Here is a 14987-nt window from a genome sequence, read left to right as displayed (position 1 = left end):
TCTGGAAGACTCCTGACTCCTGCTTTAGAGTGTCCTGGCAACAAAACTGGTCCCTTAACATCACAACTTCGGGAGAGGTAACATTAGTATATCCACCCATCAAGTTTTGAGAACCTGACAACAAAATGCCGTCCTTCACAGAAAGGCAGCTTTGCTATTGCTTGCAAAGTTTCACCTAAGAGGCACCAAAATAACCCACAAGTTCCTTCTGCAGGATGAATGCTTTCAGGGCTGTATGTGATGTTCCTGCAGGCTTGGTGACCTCAGGCAAAATTACTAGCAACAGCTGAGCTGTCTCAACTGGCACAGGAACTGGCTTCCAGGGGACAGAAGGGTGTAGTGTGGCACAGACCACACAGGAGCCATCCCCCTCTCTGAACACAGTCCTCCAACACTACACAAACCTTCAAAGAGACATAAGGAAAGGCTGCCCAACTGCCTTGTACTCCACATGCACTTCCACTCTATGTTCCTTTCTAGGGTTCCATTCACAGAAGGATGTGAACACTTGACTGAAGCACTATTTCTTTTGACAAAACCTTTTTATAAACAGTGTTAGCCCAGAATTTCACAGGACAACAAACAGAAGGAAATGTTCCACTTTATTTTCAACTGTTCATTTCTCAAATGTAGAAAGTCTGTCCCAAATCAAGAAATTATAAAATACAATATAAACACGTTTACACTTGTAATTTTATTCCTGCAGGAGACATGAGAGATAAAACAGAAGTTACAAGTAGCATTTTATTTCATTTTAAAACATGTTACTTCTGAATAAACTTAAAAGGTCGAAAGCATTTAAAAGTTCTAATGGTGGTGGCTTAAGAGGAATCTTTCCAATTGTGAACTCCTTTGCTTCAAACTGTTGCCACTCTTCAGCTGACAGCTCGCTCTTGGGTGTGAATAACTTCTCTGAGGCAGGGCTGGAGGTGGTGGCTGCAGCAGACGCTGAGGTGACAGGATGTCCGGAGGCACTGGTGCTCTGGCCAAATAAAGCACCGCACGAAGGTGAGGCAGAAGTGGGGACGGTGGCACCAAAGGTCCCAAAGGCTGCTGGAGTGGTGCTTGCAGAGTTCCCAGCAGGAGCACTGCCAAAGCCTGAAAAGCCAGAAGTCCCAAAGCCACCAGCCGTGGCAGCTGCTTTAAAGGAGAAGGAGGCTGCGGAGGGAGCGGCCGGGCTGCCAAAGCCAACGGATTGGGGTGCACTAGGAGAGGATGTTGTCCCAAATGCAGGAGGATTTGCAGCAGCAGCAGACCTCCCATCAGCAGCAGGGCTGCTCCCAGATGATGCTGAACTGATGAGGCTGGAACTGGTTTTAAAGGAGAAACTGCTGGCACTGGTGCTGCTGCTGCTCACAGGAAAGCCTGCGAGTAGAGAATTTACAAAAAATATTAGAATTGTTAGCCCAAGGATTCTAAACAAATGCTGCATTTCAAGGATGCAGCAGCAAACTACAGAAAACGTGTAAATGGTTTGGCTCTTAGAACGAGAACTTACTTGACAGCCCAAAGCCTGAGGTTGGCTGTCCTCCCATTCCAAAGGCAGGTGCTGCTTGAGTGCCCATGGTCTTGAAAGCAGAGAGCTGAAAAAATTCCAGAGACATACATGAAAACTAGATTCCAAAACAGGGAACTCTCTCTCAGTAACTCTTTGAAACTAAGTCAGAACTGCCCAGTCCCACTGAATCCAACTCAGACCATGCTGGACAGTGATCAATCCTCACAACTGCCTTTTTTTGCAGTGCTTTAAGTGCTCTAAGGCCATACCTGCCCTTCTCTGTAAAACCCTCCAGAAATGCAAATCTGTTACAACTGATCAATTTTTGCCTGTCAGTCAATGACCTGATCCCCTCTGGGAGCTCTCATTCTACCTCTTACCTCAGTTCTAGCCTGTGCTCTGTGACTGTATTTAGGGCACAGCTTTTCTCACTCTCACAGCTGTCCTCAGCACATCTTTGTCTGTTACTGTCTCCTGTGGTAAAGCCCAAATCCTGCTTGTCCACCTCTGGCTCTGAACACACCAAGGGCTGGGATCACATTACTCAACCTTCCCTGCACTTCATGCAGACTGCACTCAAAGAGAGACATTTCCTCTGCCTCCCTCAATTTTTCATATGGGCTTTGCTTCTGAAAAACTATCTCCATTCACAAGTGTTTGTCACCTTCCCAGGACCAATGACTCTTTCTATCCTCAAATGTTATCCAAAGGGATTCTCTCCCATCCACCTCTCAATTGTCCACATGCTCCATTTATCCTAAGGTGTCCTGGAGGAGAATTCTGGTCCAGTCTGCTGATCCTCTCTTGGTAGAGTCAACATCAGCACATGGGAAAAATGGTGTGGTGGGGATGGGCCTCTTCCTAGTCATGTACACAACCAGATCCCAAACTTCAGCTCTGGTTGTTTTCACGTGGCTTGCAATGAGAGTATTCCAAAGCTGGGATCCAGCTGCTGCCTTGCTAACATGGAACCATCCCTATGCATGTTTATCCTCAGTTAACTGAAGGGGTTTGTAATAGCACCTGGAATTAACTGATTTCAGGAGTCCATAGAATATGCCCAGGTGGCACATCACAATTGCCACATCTCAGAAGTCTTTGTAACCATAATTAATATCTATGTAAATTACTCCATTAAAAAGTAACATCAGGCACAGAGACATGTTGCCATTTGTGAACACTTACCAAAGATGCTTTTGTTGATGCATTTAAAGCTTTCAACTGAAGTAGCCGATTTTTCCATTGTAATGCTAACTTTTGGACAGCATCTATCTGAAAAGGGGTAAAAAAACCCATGTTTTTATTACTGAAGAATTAAATACAAATATGTCATCTGGCAACTGAATTGAAAAAAATATTTTGAATTAGAAAAGAAATTTCATCAACCCAATAAGATATTTTCTTTCCTGAAACTTCAACGTGAGGCACCAATGTCTTTGTTTTTAACAGAAAATTCCTTTAAACTCTCTGACTATTGTCCTTAAATCAACCCCTTTATCTCAGAGTAACATTCAAACAACTTCTGGGTCTTTTAAAATCCAAATTCTATTTTTTTCTGAATTAGATGCTTGGGGAAAAAATTACACAAAACAAGATATGTAAGTTTTAAATGTATGAGAACAGACTCTTCAATCTGGCCTTTCCACTTATGCACTCACTCACTAAGCTGAAGACCTAAGATTTACCTTAGCTTCTTCCACATTTTCAGAAAAAATACCCACTTTCAAAACACTGTAATTCATAACAATTCAATTGTATTATCCTAAAATAGTTACTATTGATGTAATTAACTTCCTTAACTTAAATCAACCCTCTTAAATGTGATTAATTTATAACTGCACAGAACAGTGCAGCAATGAATAGTATCTGTGTCTTGATAACTGTGATTTTGTATTAAGCAAAATCCTAAAAAAGTCTTCAAACAACCTTTCAGGAATTTCAAACCTGAATTTCCTACATTTATACTTAAGTTAAGGAACACATTTGATGTCTGGCCTAATTGAATTTTCCCTAAAACTTAAACAAGTAAAACACCAAGTGTCACAAATGCCTGCAAAAATTGAATGATTAATCTTTTTGTAGACAAATTCCTTCATTTTTCAAAAGAATCTTGCATCACAAACATCAATAATTCTTTTGTGTCTAATCACATGCTGGAAGATCATGTTGCTTGGTATCTGCTCCTATCCAACAAACTGGAAAATTCAGATTTTGGCCCGGTTTAAGAATAGAAACATGGAAAAGACAAGCTGTACTTAAACATCTCGTAAGAGAACTGTATCATACAGTTACCATCATGTACTGTATCATACAGTTACCAACAGTGAGAGTTAGGAAAGCTTGCATTTCATGCTTTGATAAGATCACAACTTATTTATTTATTTAAATAGCCATGTAGAGCATATTGTGTATTATTTATTATTATTTTGGTTTATTATTTTAATTGAAGTTTAAAAAAATATTATGTGTCTCCCATCTCTAAAAATGCAATTCTGGTAAATCTGAACATATGAAGCAAGAGTGGTGACAAGAGCAATTCCTTCTGTAACACAGAACCAAGAAGAGGAAAGAGTGCAATGTAGTTTGAATTAATTTGTACTTGCATCTATCCAACAGCCTAATTTCTTTCCTGGCACAACACTAAACTCTGTTAGCTTCTTGGTATTGACAGGACTTCAAGGAAGGAATGATATATATACACGCTGAGAGATGTTTTATATAAAAACATATGTCTTACTTCCAAATGAGTATATACATATCTGTCTCTAGAAAAGTAGTATTTGCTATTTTCATCATTAATTCCCTACAACAAAGGTATGTAAAAGAACAAGGTCAATTTCTATTTAAAGCACCAAATAACCACCTATAACAATCAAACTGACTAATAGTGTATAAGGTATTAAACTTCTGAGACAGGACTCAAGTAACTTCTACAAATAACACACAGGAGCAGGGACAAGATTAAGTCAAGGAATGTCTAGCAGCTATTTTTGCATTCACTTTGATGCACAGGAATTGAAAAATATTTTGGCATTCTGATAATTTTCTAGAGTTGGGAGGTAAATGAATCAAGAGTTGCCACCTGAAGAACAGTAACAAGTCTTGCCCCAAGAGTGTCCACACCAGCCAACATTTTTAAAATACTTACATAATTTCCAATTATATTGTTTGCTCTGCTGTCATAATACTCCAGACGCAGCTCTTCTGGTGAGACATCTGAAAAGCCTGCCAGACAGGAATAGTCAAAAACCTCCAAGAAAACAGATTGATACCTCCAGCTGCCCTCAACTCTTATGAAGACATGGACCTCGATACATGGTCTCTCTTAAGACAGTTACAGTTAAAAAAACTTTAAAAAGTTAAAAAAAGAGAGTTACAGACAAAAAGAAGATTCATTACAGAGTAACAGAGGTGTGAATGTCCAAGCTGAATCTGCCATCAACTAGTATTCCTTTCTGTTGTATCACAAGGCAAATCATCACCTTGTAAATGGTTGCTCAGAGGTACAACAATATGGCAAGTCACAGAAACATCCTAAACAGCAGCAATACACAGCACTGAAAACATTACCTACCTGAGACATTTGGTTTTTCTTTCATTGGTGAGTAACATGAAAATATCCATTGTCCAGAAGATTCCCATATTTCCATGTCTTTCACTACACATTCACTAACAAAACAAAATCACAGATGAAATTGTGAAAAATCACATGAAATTGCATGGTCAAATCAAAAATGCCAGTAACAACCAATTCAAACAATTGGTTTGAATTTAAATTCAGAGTCAAAAACCTGCTATCATGAAAACCAAGTGTTTTCTTAATGTAATCTTAAAAAGAGTAATAGATAATATTTCTAAAACCTTGCTTCTTTAGGAAATCACACTGCTGCTTTTCAGTATCTGCCCTGCAGGTTCTGGCCACTTGTAACTGACTGTAACATACACCTCTGTGAAACCAATAGTTTTGCTGTTGGCAGAAAGATTCGTTGTCTTAAGTGACAAAACAACAAGTAAAATAATTCAATTTCTTAAAGGGCTCTTATTATTAAGGGATTTCTTATTATTAAGCACTGAAATCTGTTTCCTTCCTTATCCTCCTGATCACAACTTTAATACCATCTTACTAATATCACAGTTGCCTATCTGCCCAACCCAGGTCCCAAACAAAGATCACTTCCTCCCCATGCCAGCATCATTCCAGAGAACCAAGTCTTCTCTGCTTCTTCCCGTGTCCCAGCTTTCTCCTCACAATCCTGTCCTCTGCATTATCTCAAGATAGTCAGTAAGCTTTCAATCTGCTCATTCTAAATGCTTCCAGTAAGAGAGGACTGTAACTTACATAAGTCTCTCCTCTTCATCTTTAGAGCCATCAGCAACACTTTGACTGTTGGCTAAGGCAGAGAACCTGTTCTGTGAAAAGTCTGCGTTTCTGCTGCTGCCGCCTGACGATCCAAAGTCAGAGGAACCAAAGAATCCTCTTCCATGATCTCTGCTGCCACCCCACGTATCCGACTTGAACGAAGATGGCTGGATAACATTACTGTATCTCTGGTTAGAGGTACCCCATCCTCCTCCTCTTCCACTAGAAACTTCCAATTAAAACAAACAAACAAAAAAGCAAACATTTTAACATTTTAATCATTAAGATATGAATCAACATCAACAAAAACTGTAAGTATAACTAGTCTTACAGTGACAATAAAAAGTTTGAAATTAAAGTGTAGTTTTTTCCTAATAAAAACTCATTATTAAGTCAGCTTAACTACTGAGTTGCCCAGGGTAGTTCTCAAGTCCTACTTCTCAAATGGAACAGTTTGGGTTGGAAGGCACCATTAAAAGTCATCTAGTTCAATCTCCCCTGTGCCTTAATGAGCAGAGATGCCTTCAGCTACCTCACCGTGCCAACAACTTGTGGCACTGCAGAAAGACACTGACTCAGTTTTGCTTAGGTTGTTTGATGAAGTAGCTACCCCAGCAGAAAAAAATTAAATTGAACACACCATAAGTTTATGTTAGGGGCTCCTGTCTCCATAGCTACAACAGGGGCTCTGCTCCAGCACAAGGAGCTCCCGAGTTTCATTTTGAGACCTCGGACACACCTGTGCGTGTTGTTACAGGCAAACCCCGACCCTCCTTCCAGCAGGAATAGGGACAAGTGGCTGCAGTGAGTTCGTGCCGTGCCATCACTGCAGCCCCCAGCTCTCTGTCATGCATGCCCCTTTCCTTCCCAAAGCCCCCACACACCCAGAGCAGACGAGAATGGAAACAGCCGTCACTGGGTGAACATACAGCTGCTGGAAACTTGCTCACTGCTCATAAGAACAGTTTTCCAAGCTGTTTTCCCACTGCCTTGCGGCACATCCCGCGGTCACAGAATCACAAGATCAGTTAAGTTGGAAAAGAGCTCTGAGACCATCGAGTTCAACCTATGACCAAACAGCACCTTGTCAACTAGACCACGGCATGCAGTCTTTCCTTAACCACCTCCAGCAACAGCAACTCCACCACCTCCCTGGGCAGTCCATTCCAATATTTCGTGTCTCTTTGTGTGAACGCCCAACCCGAACCTCCCGTGGTGCAGCTTAAGGCCTGGTTGCCTGGCAGAAGAGCCCGACCTCCCTCCCCCCGGCTACAGCCCCCTTTCAGACACTTGCAGAGAGCGATAAGCCGCCCGCAAGCCTCCTTTTCCTCAGGCTAAACACGCCCAGCCCGCAGCGGCCCGGTCAGACAGCGCGGCCGAGCGCGCCCGGCGCGCTGCGCTCCGGCGGCGGCCCAGGGCCGGGCCGCCCTGCCGGCCGGCGCGGCGGTACCGTGCGCGGGGGGCGGCCCGCGGGGGTGCTGGTTCCAGCAGCGCTCCCCGAAGCGGCAGCAGCCCCGCAGGAAGAACTGGCAGACGCCCATGGCCGCCCGGCGCTCCTCTGACGCGCGGCCGTGCGCGGGCGGGGCCGGCCCGCAGGGAGGCGGGGATAGCCCGGCACGGGCGCCCGGGGGTGGCGCAGCAACGGGCGCCGGTAAAGCCAAGCTCGGGTTTGGGTCGTGCTGCGGAAAGCGGCAGCCACGGACGCTGTAAAACAGCCGCCCCTCTCGCACAGAGGCTCTTCTCCCCGCAGCCCGCGCGGTAAAGCGTTCCTGTGCTGTGTCCTTACGGGGAGACTAAGGGATGTATAGCCCGTGCCTACAGAACCATCAGGGGCGGAAGAGACCTTTAGGATCATCCAGTCCAACCTATCCCTGTCACTGTAATCCACTAAACCACATCACCCAGCAGATCCAGGTGCCTCTTAATACCCCCAGGGATGGTGATGTTTGCAAAAATTGCATTCATTACCCAATGATATACCAATAATTACACATTTGAAAGACTCTCTATTTCAGTTGCACAAGCCCAGTGCTAGATGGCATTCCACAAATCAAGCACACCGGCTATCAAAACCTTTTGCTATTTATACATTTTAGCAAACAAAGGAATTAGCATTCCTTGCCTACAAGTTACATAGCTCTCTTACTAATTCATATTCTAGCTTCTATTAGTTAATTATTCTCTCAGTTCTCATGCCAATTAGTCCACATTCTCAGTCTCTCTCCTTGTGGGCCCATGGGTTTCTTGGGTTGGTGGTCCATGAGCTGGTGGTTGCAGATCCCCCTGCTGGAATTATCTTTTACCCAGTCAGAGCTGGTGTCAGCACAGTTGCTGAGTTGTTTTTATTATTTTCTTCCTTATCTTGGGGATTCTGAAAAATATTCTTGTGGCATGGAAATTCTGTATTATTGGTATCCACAATCAGCGATACATCCTTCTTCCCAAGCTTTGTTAACCTCACCCAGGTCTGAGATCAGGCACAGTTGCTGAGTTGTTTTTATTATTTTCTTCCTTATCTTAGGGATTCTGACAAATATTCTTGTGGCATGTAAATTCTGCATTCTTGGTGTCCACAATCAGTGATACATCCTTCTTCCCAAGCTTTGTTAACCTCACCCAGGTCTGAGATCAGTGAAGTATGTCCAGCCCTGAACCCTAACAAGGCAATTCTGTCTACAAGTAGTTTGTTTTTCTACCATATGAGCATCATTTAAAGCATGCCAGCTGCTATCTATTTCAGGGATTAAATCTCCCTTCTTGTTCATTAGGCTTGAAAATAGATAAAGATCAAGCATTAAACAACATCCTTTCTTAGGAAAATTGTACCACATATTGTAACAGTGATTCCACCATCTCCCTGGGAAACCTATTCCCATGCCTGACCACCCTAACAGTGAAAAAGTTTCTTCCAATATGTAATCTGAATCACCCCTGTCTCAGGTTAAGGCCATTTTCTCTAGTCCTCTCACTGTAGGTACAGTATAGCTTGGAGATGTTGAGCTGTTGCTGTTTAAAGTGTATAAAAATGGCTGGCTGGCACACAGAGGTGGTGCTACATTTAGGGATTCTCTACCCACATGAACAGCCACGTAACAAAGATCTCTGTGCACAAGGCACAGCATCACCAGCCAGGCAAGGGAGGGATTGTCCTGCTTGGCTCTGTACTGGGGTGGCTTCATCTCAAGTCCTGGGGGCAGTTTTGAGCACCTCAGTATAAGAAGGATATAAAGCTGGTAGAGAGCATCCAAACGAGGGCAACGAAGATCAAGAAGAGCCTTGAGGGGAAGCTGTATTAGGAGCAGATGAGGGCACTTAGTCTGTTCAGTCTAGAGAAGATGAGACTGAGTTGCAATCTACAACTCCTCAGGAATAGATGGAAAAGCACTGATTTCTTCTCATCATTGACCAGTGACAGGACCTGAGGGAATGGCCTAAAGATGTGTAAGAGGAGGTTTAGGTTGGGTATTAGAAAAAGATTCTGCATCCAGAGGCTGGGTGCTGGAGAAAGCACCTCAGGGAAATCATCACAGCACCAACCTGACAGAGTTCAGGCACATGGTGTGCCTCTTGGGGATGGTCTTGTGCAAGGCCAGGAGTTGGACTTCAATGATCCATGTGGGTCCATTCCTAGTCAGGATATTCTAAAACTCTACTCTGTGTGCAAATCTGCTTCTTGCACCCAGTAGAATCCATATTTGAGAGTTCTAGGTATGCAGGCAGCATGGCCAAAAGCCTTGACTGGCCATCTTGCTTCCACTGGCAACAGAGAATTGGATGCGACAAGTCTGCAGCATGTACTGACTCCATCAAATCCTCCCCGGGATCAAGGTGGTGAGCAACTCAAAGGTGCAATGCCGCAGAGAGACTCAAGTAAGTCCAAAAAGGGGAATAGGATTCTTGGATTGGTAGGTGCACTAGTGTTCCTCTTTCAAATGGTGTATGTTTATCAGTGTAACCAATCAGGTGGACTGGAGTCATGTAACTACTGAAGGTCTGGACCTAAGGGTAAAAGAATTGCCTAACTTGAAGTCCATTAAATTTAATGACAAGAGCCTGCCAATCCACAATTCCTCCTCACAGCTGTCTGGGATGCATCCCCAAAAACCGGAATGTGTTTAGAGGAGATACAGTGACTAAAAATAAAGAAGAGATACTGTCATCACTGGTGGCCACTTTTAAATTGGAGTATAGGGTAAATGTGTCATTGCAGTCTAATATTATTTTACAGTGGATGTTGAAAAAGGGGATGAGGTTTTATGAGCAAATGTTAGTTCCCTTCTTTCCACACCCATATAAGAGCAGAGTGGAGATGGACAAAGAGGATACAACTCAAAATATAGAGCACAGAGAAGTAGTGGGGGCAGAGCATCAGCCATTTTTTTCTGGACAAGTTCCTTGTACTACTTTTGATTTTTTGAATTGGAAATTATCTGTTGGTTCATAATGAGAGAATCCTGAAGGAATCAGCTTTTGGAAACTATCATGCTGACTCATAACCCCAGTTGGTGGGATATGCAGACTATACTGAACCCCTTTTTAATGTGAATTAAAAGAGAATGGCATTAGAAAGGGCAAAAGGATAGGAAGGAGTTGTGGGGTCTGAAATGGCCCCTCCTTTTGACCTGAATCCATGTGCCATTTCTGGACAGGAAGGGTCAACTTAAAGATGAAATCATTCAGATATTGGAGGATTGTGATAATGACTGAAGGAGACTGGAGAAAATTAGGGAGGCATCCCTCACATATCAGCTAGTTTCAGTAAAGCTGGGGAATAAAACACCAGATTTTTGATAGACAGCAAAGGCACACATTCAGTAATAACTATCAGTAAGGGCTCACCAATAAATTTACAATACCAGTTGTTGGGGCAATGGGGAAAAAAGCTTTCATGGCCAATCCTACACCCACAGAGCGTACATTTTGAGACAATTCATTGATACAAGAGTAGGTTCTAAATACCTGACTGAAACATTCTTTCTTTTGACAACATATTTTTCAGAGTCTTTGTACAGAATTTCACAGGACAGCATATAGAAGGAAATGTTCCATTTTAGTTTCAACAGTTCATCTTACAGATGTAAGAAGTCCATCCCAAAATAATGTTCAAAAGTTTATACTTGTACATTTATTTCTGCAAAGAGAATTGAGAGAGGTAATAAAAATTAACATTTCAGAATAAACTTAAAAGGTCGAAAGCATTTAAAAGTTCTAATGGTGGTGGCTTAAGAGGAATCTTTCCAATTGTGAACTCCTTTGCTTCAAACTGTTGCCACTCTTCAGCTGACAGCTCGCTCTTGGGTGTGAATAACTTCTCTGAGGCAGGGCTGGAGGTGGTGGCTGCAGCAGACGCTGAGGTGACAGGATGTCCGGAGGCACCGGTGCTCTGGCCAAATAAAGCACCGCACAAAGGTGAGGCAGAAGTGGGGACGGTGGCACCAAAGGTCCCAAAGGCTGCTGGAGTGGTGCTTGCAGAGTTCCCAGCAGGAGCACTGCCAAAGCCTGAAAAGCCAGAAGTCCCAAAGCCACCAGCTGTGGCAGCTGCTTTAAAGGAGAAGGAGGCCGCGGAGGGAGCGGCCGGGCTGCCAAAGCCAACGGATTGGGGTGCACTAGGAGAGGATGTTGTCCCAAATGCAGGAGGATTTGCAGCAGCAGCAGACCTCCCATCAGCAGCAGGGCTGCTCCCAGATGATGCTGAACTGATGAGGCTGGAACTGGTTTTAAAGGAGAAACTGCTGGCACTGGTGCTGCTGCTGCTCACAGGAAAGCCTGCGAGTAGAGAATTTACAAAAAATATTAGAATTGTTAGCCCAAGGATTCTAAACAAATGCTGCATTTCAAGGATGCAGCAGCAAACTACAGAAAATGTGTAAATGGTTTGGCTCTTAGAATGAGAACTTACTTGACAGCCCAAAGCCTGAGGTTGGCTGTCCTCCCATTCCAAAGGCAGGTGCTGCTTGAGTGCCCATGGTCTTGAAAGCAGAGAGCTGAAAAAATTCCAGAGACATACATGAAAACTAGATTCCAAAACAGGGAACTCTCTCTCAGTAACTCTTTGAAACTAAGTCAGAGGTGCCCAGTCCCACTGAATCCAACTCAGACCATGCTGGACAGTGATCATTCCTCACAACTGCCTGTTTTTGCAGTGCTTTAAGTGCTCTAAGGCCATACCTGCCCTTCTCCGTAAAACCCTCCAGAAATGCAAATCTGTTACAACTGATCAATTTTTGCCTGTCAGTCAATGACCTGATCCCCTCTGGCAGCTCTCATTCTCACCTCTTACCTCAGTTCTAGCCTGTGCTCTGTGACTGTATTTAGGGCACAGCTTTTCTCACTCTCACAGCTGTCCTCAGCACATCTTTGTCTGTTACTGTCTCCTGTGGTAAAGCCCAAATCCTGCTTGTCCACCTCTGGCTCTGAACACACCAAGGGCTGGGATCACATTACTCAACCTTCCCTGCACTTCATGCAGACTGCACTCAAAGAGAGACGTTTCCTCTGCCTCCCTCAATTTTTCATATGGGCTTGAAATTCAAGCATTTGCTTCTGAAAAACTATCTCCATTCACAAGTGATTGTCACCTTCCCAGGACCAATGACTCTTTCTATCCTCAAATGTTATCCAAAGGGATTCTCTCCCATCCACCTCTCAATTGTCCACATGCTCCATTTATCCTAAGGTGTCCTGGAGGAGAATTCTGGTCCAGTCTGCTGATCCTCTCTTGGTAGAGTCAACATCAGCACATGGGAAAAATGGTGTGGTGGGGATGGGCCTCTTCCTGGTCATGTACACAACCAGATCCCAAACTTCAGCTCTGGTTGTTTTCACGTGGCTTGCAATGAGAGTATTCCAAAGCTGGGATCCAGCTGCTGCCTTGCTAACATGGAACCATCCGTATGCATGTTTATCCTCAGTTAACTGAAGGGGTTTGTAATAGCACCTGGAATTAACTGATTTCAGGAGTCCATAGAATATGCCCAGGTGGCACATCACAATTGCCACATCTCAGAAGTCTTTGTAACCATAATTAATATCTATGTAAATTACTCCATTAAAAAGTAACATCAGGCACAGAGACATGTTGCCATTTGTGAACACTTACCAAAGATGCTTTTGTTGATGCATTTAAAGCTTTCCACTGAATCAGCCAGTTTTCCCACTGTTGTGGTTACAGTTCAACAGCATCTATCTGAAAAGAGAGAGAAGAAAAATGCATATTTTTATTATTGGGGAAGACTTAAAAAAAATTAAAACAAAAAAGAAAATTTGTCTGTCAACTGAACCAAAGAAAAATATTTAGAATTAGAGAAGAAACTTCACAAATCCAACAGAGGAATTTTGCTTTCCTTCTATTTCGAGGTGAAAAGATTAATTTCTTGATATTAATACAAGATTCCTTTAAATACTCTTACTGTTGCCCTTATATCAAATTTTTATGTCTTTACATGAAGAGCAATATCAGATCTGATATTCTGAGAGAGACCTCAGGCAAAAAGATGATGGTAGCGTAGACCATGTGGACCTGCTGCTATTTTGGCATTCTCTTTGGTGCACAGGAATTGAAAAATATTTTGGCATTCTGATAATCTCCTGGAGTTGGGAGATAAGTCAAGAGTTGCCACCTGAAGATTGGTAACAAGTCTTATCCCAAAGATTGTCCCCATGAGTCATCATTTTTAAACTGCTTACACATTTTCCAGTTTTACTCTTTGCTGTCATAGTACTCCAGATTCAGTTCTTCTGAAAGAAGACATCTGAAAAGCCTGCAAGGACAGGAAAAATCAAAAACTTCCAAGAAAACCGATTAATACTTCTAACCACCCTCCATAGTTAAAAAGCCATGGGCCTTGGTACATTGTCTTGTCCTGAAACAGCTACACTCGGAGACACGAAGGATTCATTAAAGAACTCCAGAGATGCAAATTCCCCAGATGAATTGGGAAACGCCGGCTCTTTGAGCAGGAATAGACAGGCAACCGCAGCCTTCGGCTCTCCGTTTAATCCTTCGCCTTCCAGAGCTGCTGAAGCCGGTGAGAATGGAAACAACGCGCGGCTGCTGCACGCTGCTCCGGGCAGCTCAGGTGCCCGGACTGGTGTCCCACGGCCCCATGGCCCAACCCTGCAGTGCAGAACCAGAGGCTGCCGCGGACAGCCCCAGCCGAGACCCGGCCGGCCCGCTCCGCTCCGGAGCTCCGGCCGGGGCGGGCAGCGGGGCAGGTCCGGAGCCGCCCGCAGCCCCCGCGCCCCGCCCGCCGCTCGGGCACGGGGGGCCGGGGCTGCCGGAGCGGGGATGCCCCTCCCGGGGCTGCCGGAGCGGGGATGCCCCTCCCGGGGCTGCCGGAGCGGGGCTGCCGGAGCGGGGCTGCCCCTCCCGGCGCCGGCCCGAGGCGGCCGCAGCCCCGCGGAGCCGAAGGACGAGCGCGTTCACCCCGCGCTGCCGCCGCCCAGGCGGGCCGGGGCTATTCACCCCCGGCGACAACGGGGGCCGTGAGTTTAAAAGCGGATGTAAAACAGATAAAAGAGCCTGTCCCAGTCTAAAGGGCACACAATTCCCTCCACAATTCCAGTAGCTCGGAATCAAGGAGTGGAGACACCAGGGACACGTTTCGTGGCCAGGAGAAGTGAAAAGGCAAGGGAAAACAAAAAAAGTCACACGCCCTTCACTTACTGCTGAATAAAGAAGGAAGTTGCAGGAACCACAATGGAGGCCATGAGTGCATCTAGTCCTGTCCGTACAGGCAGAGTTGTCAGGATGAGGAAGGAAATGAGGAGCAAGTCTACAAAGAATCATTGACTTTGAAAAAAACAGGATTTACTTAGAAGCTGGAGGAACTTCAGAACTAAAATAGACTAAACATCCACAGCAGGAGCAAGGCAGAGGTAGGCAAGCACCAACTTTTGAAGTTAACTCACTAAGTCTCATAGAAACAGACCTGAAAAAATCAGCAAGTTAGAAGATAGGTGGTGAAACTACGATGCAGCTATGAATAAACTAGCATGGGAGCAGGACAGATGTCATTTGTATAGTTTTCCAGAACCGGGAAGAGGCACACAATGTCGATGACACCCAGAGCTTGAGAGGCTGGACTTTAAGGCTGTGTGAATAAATTTACCATCATGTGGGCTGGAAGC

At 44.4% G+C, this 14987-nt stretch overlaps 2 protein-coding genes across 3 annotated transcripts; both read right to left on the bottom strand.

Moving 5' to 3' along the window:
• Positions 1-585: 585 nt before the first annotated feature.
• LOC110474584 (nucleoporin NUP42) lies at positions 586-7435 on the bottom strand. Its single transcript, XM_077787505.2, has 7 exons — positions 7309-7435; positions 5838-6087; positions 5073-5167; positions 4647-4723; positions 2684-2770; positions 1499-1583; positions 586-1365 (listed from the first exon to the last, which is right to left on the bottom strand). The coding sequence occupies exons 1-7, from the start codon at positions 7397-7399 to the stop codon at positions 755-757; spliced, it is 1296 nt and encodes a 431-aa protein (XP_077643631.2). The 5' UTR covers positions 7400-7435; the 3' UTR covers positions 586-754.
• Positions 7436-7844: 409 nt separating this feature from the next.
• On the bottom strand, positions 7845-14591 carry LOC144247249 (nucleoporin NUP42-like). 2 transcript variants are annotated; one of them, XM_085568027.1, is made up of 5 exons: positions 14524-14591; positions 13545-13618; positions 12958-13044; positions 11758-11842; positions 7845-11624 (listed from the first exon to the last, which is right to left on the bottom strand). In XM_085568027.1, exons 4-5 carry the CDS (start codon positions 11822-11824, stop codon positions 11029-11031), a joined length of 663 nt encoding a protein of 220 aa, XP_085424153.1. In that variant the 5' UTR covers positions 11825-11842; positions 12958-13044; positions 13545-13618; positions 14524-14591; the 3' UTR covers positions 7845-11028. The 2 variants fall into 2 exon arrangements, with proteins under 2 accessions (XP_085424153.1, XP_085424156.1); XM_085568030.1 differs by lacking the exon at positions 14524-14591 and adding an exon at positions 13710-14086.
• Between the last annotated feature and the right edge of the window lie 396 nt (positions 14592-14987).

This window comes from Lonchura striata, chromosome 2, assembly GCF_050655825.1.
Source record: "Lonchura striata isolate lonStrDom1 chromosome 2, ASM5065582v1, whole genome shotgun sequence".
NCBI classification, from domain to species: Eukaryota; Metazoa; Chordata; class Aves; order Passeriformes; family Estrildidae; genus Lonchura; species Lonchura striata.
Note: the sequence above shows the minus strand (reverse complement) of the source record. Positions and strands in the feature narration are given on the sequence as shown.

Excerpts from the sequence above, each read along its gene's own strand:
- LOC110474584 (XM_077787505.2), bottom strand. The coding sequence starts at position 7,399 with ATGGGCGTCTGCCAGTTCTTCCTGCGGGGCTGCTGCCGCTTCGGGGAG. Across the intron at positions 2,771-4,646 it reads ACAATATAATTGGAAATTAT|ATAGATGCTGTCCAAAAGTT; the intron begins GTAAGTATTTTA and ends ACCCCTTTTCAG. Across the intron at positions 1,584-2,683 it reads CATCAACAAAAGCATCTTTG|CTCTCTGCTTTCAAGACCAT; the intron begins GTAAGTGTTCAC and ends GAATTTTTTCAG.
- LOC144247249 (XM_085568027.1), bottom strand. The coding sequence starts at position 11,824 with ATGGGCACTCAAGCAGCACCTGCCTTTGGAATGGGAGGACAGCCAACC. Across the intron at positions 11,625-11,757 it reads CTCAGGCTTTGGGCTGTCAA|GCTTTCCTGTGAGCAGCAGC; the intron begins GTAAGTTCTCAT and ends CTCTACTCGCAG.